The 15,098-nt window shown below is 29.8% G+C and overlaps 1 protein-coding gene across 1 annotated transcript; it reads left to right on the forward strand.

Annotated features, from left to right (window-relative positions):
• Positions 1–4,365: 4,365 nt before the first annotated feature.
• On the forward strand, positions 4,366–7,328 carry LOC7478848 (uncharacterized). The gene is made up of 3 exons (XM_002302688.4): positions 4,366–4,923; positions 6,258–6,496; positions 6,863–7,328. Exons 1-3 carry the CDS (start codon positions 4,459–4,461, stop codon positions 7,107–7,109), a joined length of 951 nt encoding a protein of 316 aa, XP_002302724.2. The 5' UTR covers positions 4,366–4,458; the 3' UTR covers positions 7,110–7,328.
• The last annotated feature ends 7,770 nt before the right edge of the window (positions 7,329–15,098 follow it).

Below are 15,098 nucleotides of genomic sequence, written 5' to 3' on the forward strand. Positions count from 1 at the left end.
GAAAAAAATTCAAAACTAAGGACTAGATTGAAAAAGGAATGTGATTGTAGGGGCTGAAATTGATCAAATCAATGGCAAAATTGAAGAAAGTTGAAAGTTTGATAGTCAATTAAAGGTCCAAGTGTACAAATTAAAAACCAATGACTAAGATGAAAATGGCGCTGAATTTTAGGGATAATGATTGAGTTTGACATATATGAAATTGCATAAAAGTAAGAGTTTAGGAAGCAATTACTGGTGCAATTAAAAGCAATTGAAAGAACAAAAACTAAAGTAAAATTTGTGAAATCCCAAATTAAAAACCCTAGTTTCTAAGGTGTAGCGTAGACAATGCATCATTCAGTCATTATTTAGCTTTTTCTTTGACAATTCTAGTTGATCAAGTAGGCATCTTTAAGCAAATGAATATGACGTCTCCAACCACCTCTAGAACTATAGCCACCATCATTCAATTGTGAAACACCCCCTCTATAAATATCAGTTATTCACATCAAATATTTACATTCTATTTTCCTCAACGAACTCAACAACATCTTGTCCTTGATCAACCATCAATGTATTTTTAAATTCTCGGCTAATCGAGTTGGCACCTTCAAACGAATGAATGTGAAGTTACAAACTTTCAAATTGAGTAAGAATAGATCTAATCGAATGGTATGCTTCTCTTATACCAAGCTCAGGTCGTCTCTAACGATGTTTACATTGGAGTTGCTCCGATGATGCCTCGAAATTGGTTTACTCAGTCAGCCTTGATTAAGATACCCATTTGTGCAAAAGCATTCAACTTTTTCATGAGTTCACACTTTAAAATTCTCAAAGGATTCTTATTAAGGTTCATGAATTTTTTATCTAAAATCAGAAGGTGAAGGATGCATACCTTTGTCTCTAAGAAAAAAAAAAATACCTAGGTAAATTTGTTACAAAATCACCATCCCAAAGCCATTGAAAGATAAAGGTTTCAATTATTAAAATTTGTCCAGAATCCTCTTATTTTGATCAAAGGGCTAAACTTTGATCAATTTATGTTTGAATCCATCAATAACCTTAGCAAAACCCTATAAATACCCCTTGAAAAATGAAAAAAAGGGAGAAGAGAGGAAAAATATAGAGAAACATATTGTGAAAAAATCCTGATGTGAAGGTTCAAGAGCCTAACATAAAAGGTCTAACAAGCTTTGAAAGGAAAAGATAGTGAAAAGAAAAGAAGAAAAGAAACAACAGTCCATAGTCACTAAGGTCAGAGAAGGAAAGATCCTGGTATGAAAACAGCAGTCCATGATCACCAAGCTCAGAGAAGGTACAACCATGTAAAAGTTCAAGGGTGGAATCTATGTGATCTACCTATTCATGTTTTCTTAATGTTTAAACCTATTTTGATGTTGTTAAAGCTTATCTTGTATTTTTTGGTTTGATTTTGGTGTTGGATTAATTTGATGTTTTTCGGTAGAGTTTGTTTTATTTTTGTTCTTGTTTTAAACATGTTTTAGATTGATCAAGCTTTTGTTATGATATTTTGTTTTAGTTTTGGTCAATAATTTGTTAAGGAGGCTTGCACTAAAGGCATAATTCTTGGTTTTGATGCTTGTCTAATTCTGTATTTTTAACCTAATAGCTTGTTAATGATGTATTTGAGGTATTTTGATTGGTGTTTGAATCTGTTTTGTAATAAAACAGTAAGTTGCTTTTGTTTGTGGGTTAATGATTTTGAAAGTATGTTGATCAATTTGATGTATTTTAGTGCAAGTTCATAGTTCATACAAGTATGTTTTGACATTTAGATGTTAAAAATATCAAGTTTTGAACCCAAATAGTATGGATATGTTTGCTATTTAACTTTGATAGTTTTGAATTTTAGAACATTATCCATGTTATTGATGATTTGATGTTATTTGTTAGTTCTTTGGATTCAACTATGCTTAGTATTGGTAATGTAGTTTGTGGGGGACCAAAAACAGCATGTTTCAAAAGCCTAAGAGGCTAGTTCTGGGTTTAACAGTAAGTTGTAAATTTTTTTAGTTGTTGGGTTCGGTTCTTTCATGTTCTTGAAAAAAACATTGTCTTAGCCCTATGATTTGGACCAACTTTGGTCCAACTCTTTGCACTAAACCATTCAGTCAACTTGACTAGTAGATAATATATAGTTTATTTGCATCAATAATAAGTTTCTAGGGGTTTTAATCCTAGAGTTTCAATTTTGAACTGAAACCTATTTTGACAAAATCGTGTGATTCTTTGATAACTGAAGTGAATGAATGCTAGATTATGAATTCTTGCATAACTTCGAATAAAACCCTACCTTTGATTGCATGAAAACTTGTTTGGATTGAGATTTGTGTTTGCTGGGTTCTTGATGAATGTTCTTCATGTTCTTCACAATTTAAGTGTTTGATCTATTTTTCTGTGAAATATTTTATGTTTTATGTTAATTTTAAACTTTGATGTTTTTTTCAATTTAAACCTTTGTTTTGGTTTAGTTTTAAGGTCAAACCTTGGTTTTTAGTTTGATTCATGATTGAACCAGTGTCTTTAAGTCGACCTGTTTGGTTTTGTTTTGGGTAAGTACTTAAGGCTTTGTTTGTTTAGACAATTTTTTGTAAAGGATTTTTTTTATCTAAGAGGGTGTTTGGCAAATACACATTTAAGTTCATTTTGGCAATTTTCTAGGGAAATAAAATAAGGTTTTGCTAAACATGGCCTTATAGAATAAATAAATAAAAAATAAAATAAAAAACCAAAAAATAATTTTTGTTTGTTGCATGCTGTCAAATCCTTACAAAGAATTGCATTTTATTTATAAAATGGAGAGAAAAATATTTTTAGCATTGTTTTAGATTATTTTTTTTGTTGTATTTTTTTTAATTTAAAACAAATGTGTTAAATTCCTTAAGGATTTAACAAATATTTCAATAACCCTAAAAAGTTTAATTCTTGAAAATTAATTGTCAACTTTCTGATATAAATATTGGACCTGCCAGTAGGTTGGTATTTAAGTACCAAGAGTTTACTAGAAAATTCTCAGAATTATTTTGGATATTCACCAATTTTAATTGAAAGTATTTTCATCATAATATGCGAGTTGTGTAAAAACATTTTCGCCTTCTAGGATAGGTTTCTTGTTAGGGCACCTACATGGATTCTTCCTATAAGAATTTACCTAGGCATAAGAGCTTATAATAAATTCAAAATATCAGATTTATTCATGAGCATAAAGCTTTGCTCTGAGTCATAGACGGACCATCGGTTAGAAACCCATCAACATCTTTAAATCATATCCATACTACACAATGTAGTTTACCTCAGGTAAGATGCGATAGAGATGCTAATATATTCCTTAGTCACAACCAATCACTTATCCTGAAATTTTAAATAAAACAAGTTTACTCGGGTCTCCTAATGACCCTGGACCAAATAATTAATTAATGACTCCTTGATCTTGATACGACAATGCTATATGGGACGTGGGATAAAAGTATTCAAATTTTACACCTTTTTTTTATCATTATGTATCACCAAATTTATTTATTTTTTAAATAGTCACACCATTGTTTTTCCTTCTAGATATGAGTAATTGATAAAATAATTATTTCAAAGTTTTTTAATAATGTAATTAAAATTTTAAAAACTTCAATTTTTATTCACTTCTTGTTTCTTTTGAACTAATTTTAAATTTTAATAATTAAAAAACAATATCTTAATAACATTTTAATTAAGTAAAAAAAATCCATAAACCAAGCTCAATCTACTTTCTTATGAGCATCTCCAATAAGAGATGCTATTTAGATAAGCCAAATTGATAATATTGTTTTTTGAATAGTGTAAATATTTTTTTTTTGTTTATGTGTACTTCAATAGTAAAAAACTATTTAGAATAGGCAATTGTATTTTAATATATTTGATACACAAGTATTTTAACAACCCAATATGACCTGGTTGACTTAACGAGTCGAAAAACAACTCCGATGATTCTCAATCAATCAGATATTAAATAATAAAATTGAAAATAATTAATAAAAAAATAAAAAATTGATCCGATTTAACCTAAGTGAACTCGTCAAACCCATGATATGGGTCATGAAACTACAATAATCTCATAAAAAAAAACATAATATAAAAAAAATAAAGGAAAAAAGACTAGTAAAAAATATCATTACAATAAATAATAGTTTTATATTTTTATAAAACATGTAGGAATAATATGGTTTTATAAAAAAATAGTAAAAAGTATTTTATTTAGCACTCCTTGTAACATGTAAAATAAACGTAGGAGAGCTAAAATAATATTTGTTTTTTTTTTAGCTCTTAATTAAGCGTATGCATTGGATATGCTCTTATGGTCGCTTCTTTTTGTCCTCTCGCCCACCGTAGTCTTCGATTCCGAAAAAATAAAATAAAATAAAAGGTAACACCATCACTGACCCAACACTAACACGAAAACAAAATCAAAAGCCAAAAGAGAGGATGGATAAGATAGAGCACCAAACTGTAGCCACAAATGGCATAAACATGCACATAGCATCAATTGGTACAGGCCCAGTAATCCTATTCCTCCATGGCTTCCCTGAGCTCTGGTACTCATGGAGACACCAGCTCCTATCTCTCTCCTCCCTTGGATACCGTTGCATAGCCCCTGACCTTCGTGGTTACGGTGATACTGACGCGCCGAAGAATGTTAGAGAGTACACAATATTCCACATCGTGGGCGACCTTGTAGGGTTGATAGACTCTCTGGGCATTGATAAGGTGTTTTTGGTGGGCCATGATTGGGGGTCAACGGTGGCTTGGTATTTTTGCTTGTTGAGGCCTGACAGAATTAAGGCCTTGGTTAACATGAGTGTTGTGTTTCAGCCCAGGAATCCACACAAGAGTTCTGTTCAGATAAGCAGAGAATTATTTGGTGATGATTTTTATATCTGCAGGATTCAGGTTTGTGAATATTTTTTTTAAAATATATTTGATTTTTTTCCCAGCTTCGAAGCTTCTTCTCTATGGTTTTATTATGTTATTTTGGCTGGTATTCAACTCTTTTTTTTTTTTTATTAATGGCTTTGGTGTTAAAGGTTAATCTGGTATTTATTCAATTATATTTTTATTCTTGTTTGGTGGTTTGTTAATAACAAATGTTACACATATGTTTCATGTAATTGGGTTAGAATAGAATCGCTTTATTGATTTGATAGTTTTTAAAGTGGGAGTTTTGAGCTGTAGTGTATTAACTGGATTCATATTTGGAATATTATGGTTGTACCTAACTTTAGCAGTAATTAGATTCTTATCATGCCCTAAATGCTATTGCTGTCCTTGGATTCTGGTCTTTAAAGTTGAGTTCTAAGTAGTAAAGCAACTCAGTGACCCAGCACAGAGTGAAAAGTAGAGTGGAAAGCTAGTGTCATCTTGACCCTCATGTGAGAAAAAGAAATTTGGACTCTAAGCATATGGTTTCAGACCTCACATTTATAATCCTGCTGACCACCCATGCTAGGTTGCTAAACGGTTTTAATATCTAGACTAGAAGAGGTTTGGCAAAAACTGTCATTTTCTTAGTTCAGTAGTCATCTTGGACTGAAATGTTGTCTGCTTGCCAGCAGATGAGCTCAAGTTTGGATGAACTTGTGGTATTCAGTATCATTTGCGGAACAAACTTACCTTTTCTTGTTAGTTTGCTTTTTCATGTTGATATTTTGTATAACTGTGTTACTGAAAATAATAGTGCTTAAGTAATGGTAGTATAATGAACCCTGAAAAGAATTGTTGCTAAGGTTCAAGATCCCAATTATCACACTTGTGGATTTAAGGTCAATTTGTTTGAAGGAAAGAGATGCGTTCTTTCTTATTTTTATTCTTCTTCTTGATTCAAAAATATCACAAACATATACCGGTGACATCAACTTCCGAGTTTGAAGTTTCTGACATGGTTAAAGGATCCAATGCATGTTATTGCATATAATTGTGAAAATATCTGTGTATCAGACTTCACTAGAATTGCATTTGCAAATTCAAACACATTACACATTTCATACTCTGGAGTTGTCTGAAATAAGGATTTCTCTTGCCCCATTTCTTGCTCTTTGAAAATTTAAGTGCTAAAAGTTTTATAAAGGCTTTACTGAGAATTATCTTGGACATATAGCCTTCTGGAGCACTACTCTTATCATGATATAGTATACATTCTCCACCTGATATTCAGTTGTCTTCTTTAGCTGTTCATGGTTCTGTCTTCTGATTTAACCATCAGAAAAGTTGCAAAAATTGTGATGCAGGAACCTGGAGAGGTTGAAGAAGACTTCGCTCAAATGGATACTGCAAGTATAATTACAAGATTTCTGACCTCTCGTGATCCAAAGCCGCCTTGTATACCTAAAGAAGTAGGATTCAGAGGTATACCTTACAATCCAAATTTGCCTTCTTGGCTGTCAGAAAAAGACATCAACTATTATGCTGGCAAATTCAATCAGACAGGCTTCACTGGAGGATTGAACTACTATCGATGCTTGGACCTGTATGTCTACTTATTCTTTTTATTGACTTTTATACAAATATATGTGAAACAACTCTATGACATTAAGATTCTTGTGCATTCTCATTGTAATTAGACACTTCGCTTGATGCAGGATTAATCTTCCATGTCGTTGTTTGGTGCACAAATCTATTTCACCTCTAATTCAATAACTTTGTTAGTCTCAGCAGAGCAATCAATTTCTTTCACTGTTTCTACTTGCATGTTTTGAACAATTTTTTGTGTTGGCATAGACTTTTGCATTCTGGATTAAGTGACGAGGTTTAAACTGCCGAAGGCATCATAAGGTGCTACTTCATTTCTGGAAGGAATTGATTTCCTCGATTCAATTTTTGTTGCTTGTTGCAGAAACTGGGAGCTGATGGCAGCATGGACTGGGTTACAAATTAAAGTACCCGTTAAGTTTATCGTGGGTGATGTGGACCTTACCTATCATATTCCTGGAGTTAAAGAATACATAAGCAAAGGTGGCTTGAAAAAATATGTTCCCTTCTTGCAAGAAGTAGTTGTAATGGAAGGAGTAGCTCACTTTCTCAACCAAGAAAAGCCAGAGGAAGTTAGCGAACACATATACGATTTCATCAAGAAGTTTTAATCAGCAGTGATATCTCCTGCATGCTTCTTTCAAGTTCTTAATCTGCAAGGCTTGATTGTTTGCTTTTACTGGACGTGATGCTCAACTCGACGGGGTGGCCTTAAAGTTAGCACATAGGTTGTACAAAATAAATAAGCTGACAGTGAATTAAACCACCTGTTCCTGATGAGTTACTGTATCCCATAACAGGATTATTATACTCTTGGACTGTTCTGTCTCTTTTTCATCTCATCTAGAAATAATTTCACGCATTACACATAGGTAAGACGGCCGACAAGCATAGGGTCGTCGGGTGATTGAGGGCCATCATAACCAGAAAATTAATTTTTGCTGACACTAGTATTGTGCTCGTGCGAGATTTTCTGTGTTCTTCCGGTTTTAGCTTCTGGTCGTATTGCTGGCAGTAAATTAACATTAAGCATTTTACTATAGCAATGGTGGAATGTGAAGTTTTTTTTCATTTTGGTCCTCAAGTTTTAAGGATTTTATTATTTTTAATTTTTTTTTAATTTTATCCTTCAACATTAAATTTATTAGGTATTGGATTTATAATTTGTTTTGATTTGCTTTCTATTGAGTTATCACGGTCTCATGACTCGGGTCGTGACTTTTACGGGCTAGTCATGTTGACTCGGGTTATTTTTTGTCCTTTTTTAATTAATTTTTTTCTCAACTCCTTCCTTCAACATTTAATTGATTGGGAATTGAGCTTTATAATTGTTTTTTATTTGCTTTTTATATAGTTGTCATGTTCTCATGACATAGGTCGTGAGTTTTATGAGTTAACCAGGTTGACTGGGTTTTGTTTTTGTTTTTTTAATTGATTTTTTTTTATTTCATCATTCAATATTGGTTTGATTGAGAATTGGACTTTAAAATTTTATTTATTTATTTTCTATAGAGTTATTTCAGTTTCCTAACCTAGGTCGCAAGTTTCGCGGGTTAGCTATGTTTACTCAAGTTATTTTTTGTTGTTTCTTAAATAATTTTATTTTCTCAACTTTATCCTTCAACATTTAATTGATTGAAAATTATATTATATGAGGTTATATTAGTCTCATGGCCCGAGTCATGAATTTGTTCGGTTGACTCGGGTGTTTTTTTTTTAATTTCATCCTTCAACATTATCCTGGTCTCATGATCCAAGTTTGGTAGGTTAACTCATGACTCAACTCATTCTTTTAGTTGAATTTTGTTTTTAATGTCATCATTCAACATTGAGTTGATTGAGAATTGAGTTTAATATTTTTTTTATTTGCCTTCAATGGGGTTAGTAGGGTCTCATGATTTGCGTAGCGGATGTGACAGATTAACTTGAGTTGATCAGAATTGATTTAATATATTGTCGTTTCAATATTTAAAAAAAGATATTGCTTTGATTTTTTTTAGTCAAACTATATTTTTATTGGTTGTCTGGGTTGTCTTTGAACCTGCCAAGTTAACTAGGTCACATTAGGTTAATCTCATGTAGTTTAAATATTTTTCTACTATAAAACATATTAACTACACCTGAATATTTTTTTTACATTAAAAAAATTGATCTGACCCATAGCATAGCGCGAAAAATAATCCAATCAATTGCTATTATAAAGAGCCATGCTTGTCAAAATATAGGAGTTTTTCTTCATGTTATTGTTGTGCCTATGTCTTTATAATTTCAAGTGTCTTATTCAAGATTTAGGGATCAACATTACAGAATATACTAAAATGTATAGGTATTTAACTATAGCAATTTGTTCTCAAACTTTTTTTTTTCAATTACCAAGTTAATGATCATTTTTTATAATTTGTTAAAGAAAGAAAATTTTAAAAAAAAGATGAAAGTGTAAAACAAGGAGAAATCACATTACCAATCTCAAATTCACACAAAACAATACTTTTTAGTTCACCTATCTTTCTTTTTTTCTCCATTTCAGTCCCTTTATTTTTTAGAATTTTACTTTGATTCAAAAGTCTATTTATTCATCTTTTAGGCCCTATATTTGAGAGATGAGAGAGAAACTTGTTGAAAAACAACAAAGGAGAAAGAAATTTATTAATTGGCCAAATTCCAACTACTAAAAATTATGATCTTGGCATCAATGAGTTTCTATTATATGAAAAAGTTCGATAAAAATGGTTTTTTCTTTAAATATACCAAAAAAAGTAGATCGAGATCCATTTAAGTGTGCTTTAATCATTTGATTTTCACTTTTAGGGTGATTTTGGGGTGTTATAGGGTTGGTAAGTTTTTATTGTTTTTTTTCAAGATTTATATTGTGTTTTGAAGGTGTTTTCAAGTAAAAATGAGCTGAAAATTCAGTTTTTAAGGTCCAAAAACTTGGATCCGGTTTTTCGATCACTAAAGGTGCCTGTAAAATAGACTTGTTGGCTTATTTTAAAAAACAAGAAAAGAAAAAGAAGTGGATGACCTGAGATAAATACTCTAGGAGCGATCCTGAGTTTTTTGGTTAAAGCCAAGCACATGGGCTTGGCCCATGAGTGCGTTGCCTCTTCTTTTTTTTTTTAACCCTTTCCATTTCATTAATTGTTTCTTTTAAATTATATTTTTTTAAAAATAGTGATTAATTTTTTTAATATTTTTTTAGTTGCATGATATTTCAAAGAAAATAGTATGATTTGGCTTGAATTGTTTTCCTTTTATATTTTATATGAATTAGCTATATTTGTTATTAACAACAACTAGCTACTAAGATAAAATGAATAAAAAAAATTAAATAAAAAAGGATAGTTGATGAAAAACATTTACAAGTGCATATATCTTTTATTTCAGCTATGAAGATTAGCTTCCCGCTTTAATATTTAATTAATATTAATAATTTTTTTTATTTATCAGCTCATATATCTCTTTATTAATTCTATAAATGAATAACATCTTTTTATTTTTTAATTAAAGAATTATGATACATGAAAACATATTCATAAAGTAATTATTTTATCCTTTTTATGTTTTGATCTTGATGTCATCCACTTCCATTCAACAAAAGAAGTTTCATTAAGGTGTTTTCAGACCTTCATCTTACCATAAAAATAAATCGGGGTTGTGAGAGCTTTGTTTCCGATTTGATTTTGTATTTTTGGACCAATTTAGGGGTGTTATGAATTGAGAAATTGATTTATTAACATTGTAAGAATGTTTATTAAGTCTTGTTAGGTAAAAATAAGTTGAAATATAGATTTCTGAATCCCAAAAAATCAAGCTTGATTTTTCAACCACCGAAATAGTTGTAAAAAACTAGGAAAGTAGTCGATGATTATTACTCATATATTTTTTAATACACATATGACATAATAATGAAAACATTGTTTTTTTTAATTTGTTTTATGATTATGATAATTCACAAATATTAATCAATTTAGAATAAACTAATTTCCAAAAAAGGAATTGCATTAATAGGATAAAAGATGTTGTGCATTAATAGGGTAAATATGTTTTGATGAATTATAATATATTAAAACATGATCATAATGTATTTTTTTTCTTTTTGCATCCCAATCTTTATGTTAACAAATTGCATATTATGAGAGGAGTTTCATTGAAGTATTTTTAGAAATTCATTTTACCACAGAAAATAAATTGAGGTTAAAAGATTATTTTTTCCTATTTGATTTTGTGTTTATGGACTAATTTAGAGGTGTTTTGAATTGAGAAAATAATTTATTGATATTATAAGGGTGTTTATTAGATGTTTTTAGATAAAAATAAGTTGAAAGATGGATTTTTTGGTCCAGAAAACTCAAGCTTGATTTTCAATCACTGGAACGATGGGTGAAAAATAAGAAAACAAACAATGAGTATTATTCATATATATATTTTTTAATACATATGCGACATAATAATAAAAGCATTATTTTTTTAAATTTGCTTTTATAATTATAATTTGGGAAAATTACATCGAGTCTCATATAATTTAGTCATATTTTTCACTTTGCCTACATGATTTCAAAAATTATACTTTATATCTCATAGTTTATAGGTTGTATAGAACTTTACATTTGCACAAAAAAATAACAAAAAAGTTGAAATTATTTACAAAATTGCCATTTTGTTTTAATTAATAACTAAAAAAAACTATGCTATGTTAAAATAAAGAAATTTCCACTATTCTTTTCTTTGTCAAACATAAAACCTTAGCCGCTAACCTCTACTATACTTGTCGGAATCTGGCCACCCAAACCTAAAAAGAATTTGGATTATAAAATCAATTTACATATCTAAATTTAAATCTCTTGAATTCCTAACACTTTTTTAATCCACAATTAAAAGACAATTAGGTCCTCTAAGATGTGGCTGACACTTCTTAAATTTCTTAAAGAAACACTATAGAAAGTGTAATTCAAAATTTGTAAAAATATTAGACTATTGAGTAATGATGTTTTAGTTTATCATAATAATGCATGCCAAACATAAAAATATTTTCAAGAAAAGCCTAGAGTTCATACAAGTTTAAATCTATAAGCATGCAACTCATGACAAACATGCATTCAACAAAACATAATAATAAATAACTAGTATGCAAACTAAGCATATATTCAAACTTACAATTGATATTAATTCAAAGCCTTAGCATGCATACTAATAATAAAAATATTTCTCCTCACTTGTTGAAGCGTTTTAAAGTAATGAGACTTTTATTGTTATTAATGATGAATCATTTATCCTTAAGGCTTTATTTCTCCTCACTTGTGCAATGAGGATGTTTGCAATATACCTCTCAAGATTTCAACAACACCAGATTTGGATGCACTTTTAAATAAGATCTTTGAACCAAAGAATATGAAACTCAAATATCTCTCAACAAGATGAACCTAAGCTATAAATATGGGAGGAAAATCAAAGCTTCAAATGAGAAGAAAACACTAAAATATGATGTAAGAAAGAGTATGTAAAAATCTAAGAAATTTGAGCTGGAAACTCTTCTTTCACCTCTTTTTTATAATGAATTTTGGAAGCTAAAAAGGTTGAATAATTAATTCCTACCATTATCAATCTTTAATTAGTCATCATAAATCAAGAATTAAATCTATAAAAATCAATGATTCTTTTAGTAGGAAAACTAAGAGTTCTTTGAGACTAATTTCTCATTTACCTGAAATTTATTTAAATAATGTTAATTAAAATAAATTTCTAACAACAATTATGTTCATATTTGTAACAATCGATCCTGACAATGTGCCTCGTATTATACAACCACATTGTCAGAAGTACCTCTTCAACAAAATTAAAGATGGAGTTATTGTAGAAATAAATTTTGGTGTTTCATATTGTACAATCATGAAGTTAGAAGTACCACTTTAGCAAGGTTAAGAAAACATATAATGAGGAGAATCTTGATGTTGAATTGGATGTCCTAGATTTGATTACTTAGAATGCAGACGATTCACTTCGATATGCATAAATAATGTTAGACCATTTGATTTTGCTTAGGAAGAAGATAACTACTACTGATGATACCTTAAAAATCCAAGTAGCTTAAGAGGCAAGACTTATGTTTTGGATAATCAGTTAATCTCTTGGTTCTAACAATCTGACTTATTCTTATTAACTATGATGACTAGTAGTCAATACTTGCAAAAGTTCCCTATTGATGAATTTGAAGACTCTCAGATACTTAAGTAAATATATTTTTTAGAGAAAAGACTGATATTTTAGGGAGAGACTTTGAAAATAAATATGTAGTGAAGAATGAAGATTATGAACCTATTTTCATTGAATGATTCATAGGGTCTTTATAGCCCATAAGTCTTGTTTTTTTATGGAAGGGCTGGAGTGTTATATTGCCTTGATAGCATTAATGAGAGAAAAATATTCTTGATTCATGCATTAAAAATAGATAAATATCCATTACACATCATTAATGCGAGATAAGTGGCATGTCCTTTTGAAAACTTTTACACACCTAAGGGTGTATAGAGATGAGTAGCATTGACATTAACATTTTATGTTAAGGGTCATGAGAAAGAAAAAAAATAGAGCCTTACGGCTTAATAATAGAACTAAATAAATCATTAGTTTTACATATATCTGGGCTTGGTGAGATGTTGATCCTAAAAATATTGGTCTAACAGCTCGCCAAACCCACATGTATTTGGGTTCAGCGCATAACTGAGCCTAGGGATTGTTAGGTCCAGCTGCTCATCAAACCTACATGTATGTGAGCTCAGCTCGTAGTTTGAGTTTAGGGATTGTTGGGTCTGACAACTTGTCAGACTTACATGTACATGGGCTCAGCGCATAGCTAAGCTATGAGATTGTTGGATCTGACAACTTACCAAATCCATATGTACATGGGTTTAGAACATAGTTGACCCTAGAGATTGTTAGGTCTGACAGTTCATCAGATCTATATATACATAGGCTCAGCGCATAGTTGAGTTTATAAAGGTTGGGTCATTATTTTATATTTAAACATAGATTTTAGGTAAAATAACATGTATAAAACACATTGATTTGTCAACTATTCTTGTAAATGAATTGGTGAGTTTTGTTAACCAATGTATTGTTTAACATTTTCTAGTTCCACTGGTTCTCTTAAAGCATTTTCAAATCTTGCTAGAAGTAGACTAATAGGTGAATAGTTTCATTAATCTCACTCTAATGTATACATCAATCATTTGAAATCAATTATGTACTTTCAATCTTTTCAATTGGGGGATGTTTCATTGAACAAATTACTTTAAAATAAATATATTCTTTCATGGATTTTGAAAGTGAATATTACGTGTTATCATAGGATTTTTGAAAATTCTAAAAAAAAAAACTCTAAAATTGATTTTCATTAGTTATAGAATCCTAATTGAGAAGGGAAGGGAAAGAGAGAAAAAGAAAAGATTGGAAAAGAGATTGACTTGATATTTTTGTATTTGTGTTATATTATATATAAGAATAAATTTATTTTTTTATATAATTTTAATTTTTAAGTTGACTAATTATGTAAAGTGTAATTTTTTAAACCATAGAGATAAAGTGAAGAAATGACCAAACTACAATTATGATAATTCACCAATATTAATTAATTTAGGATAAACTAATTGCCATAAAAAGGAATTGCATTAATAGGATAAAAGATGTGTTGAAGAAAGAGATTTTTTTATTTTTTATTGATTCTTTTGAATATTTATATTAATTGCCTTTGATTTTTATTAAATGATGTACATTGCTCAGAAAACTATGTTTTTAAGTTGAGAAAAATAGACTAATAAAAAAAATTATACTAGCAAATTATTTTATTTTGATAGAACTTAAATTATTACTTTTAAAAAATTATTGACATATACTTTAATAAAGGAATTTGAATAATTCCTCACAAAACAAGATCATAGATATATATATCTATCACTCAATTTTTCAATTTAATCATAACATTTATTTGCTAATATCTATTTGCATGTATAATTTTATTTGCATGTATAATTTTTTATTTAATTTATTTTTATTTTAAACACACGCATCAATTTTTCGACTCATAATAAAAAAATTTCCTGAAGCTAAAAATCAAGATGATGATTCTCATGTTTTTTTTTGAAAAATAACTTTTAATCCAACTTCCAGCACAGTGCAAGTTGGCTTGTATCTTCTATTTCTTCTGAAGATACATCTTTTCTTTTAACGAAAGAGCAAATCTTCTATTTAAGTTTTCTTGGTCACTTTACAAATTCCCCCCAGTAAACTCAAATTGTATTACACTAATAGATTGTGTATGTACATGAAACTTATGCTTGTGGTAGATTATCTTCAAGTACAATGCTCATCTAGTTTTAGCTTTTAGCAATAACTTCGCAGTGTCCAAGTGCCGTCCAAGATCATAGATCTGTAAGGCCTTGTTCGTTAAGAGCGAACTACAATTATGAAATCATAATTCTTGCATTTAACAGAACTCCATTTTTGTACCAATATCAACTCCTTAGGTTTGCATTCAATAAGCCATCTAAAATGAAAAGAATCATCTCAATAACCTAATCCACATACAGACATCAGGCACGGTAACA

The sequence above is a fragment of the Populus trichocarpa genome, chromosome 2, assembly GCF_000002775.5.
Source record: "Populus trichocarpa isolate Nisqually-1 chromosome 2, P.trichocarpa_v4.1, whole genome shotgun sequence".
In the NCBI taxonomy this organism is placed as follows: Eukaryota; Viridiplantae; Streptophyta; class Magnoliopsida; order Malpighiales; family Salicaceae; genus Populus; species Populus trichocarpa.

Bases quoted from the DNA above. Each gene is read 5' to 3' on its own strand.
- LOC7478848 (XM_002302688.4), top strand. From the start codon at position 4,459: ATGGATAAGATAGAGCACCAAACTGTAGCCACAAATGGCATAAACATG. The intron at 4,924-6,257 runs GTTTGTGAATAT...ATTGTGATGCAG, and splicing joins TTTATATCTGCAGGATTCAG to GAACCTGGAGAGGTTGAAGA. The intron at 6,497-6,862 runs GTATGTCTACTT...TGCTTGTTGCAG, and splicing joins TACTATCGATGCTTGGACCT to AAACTGGGAGCTGATGGCAG.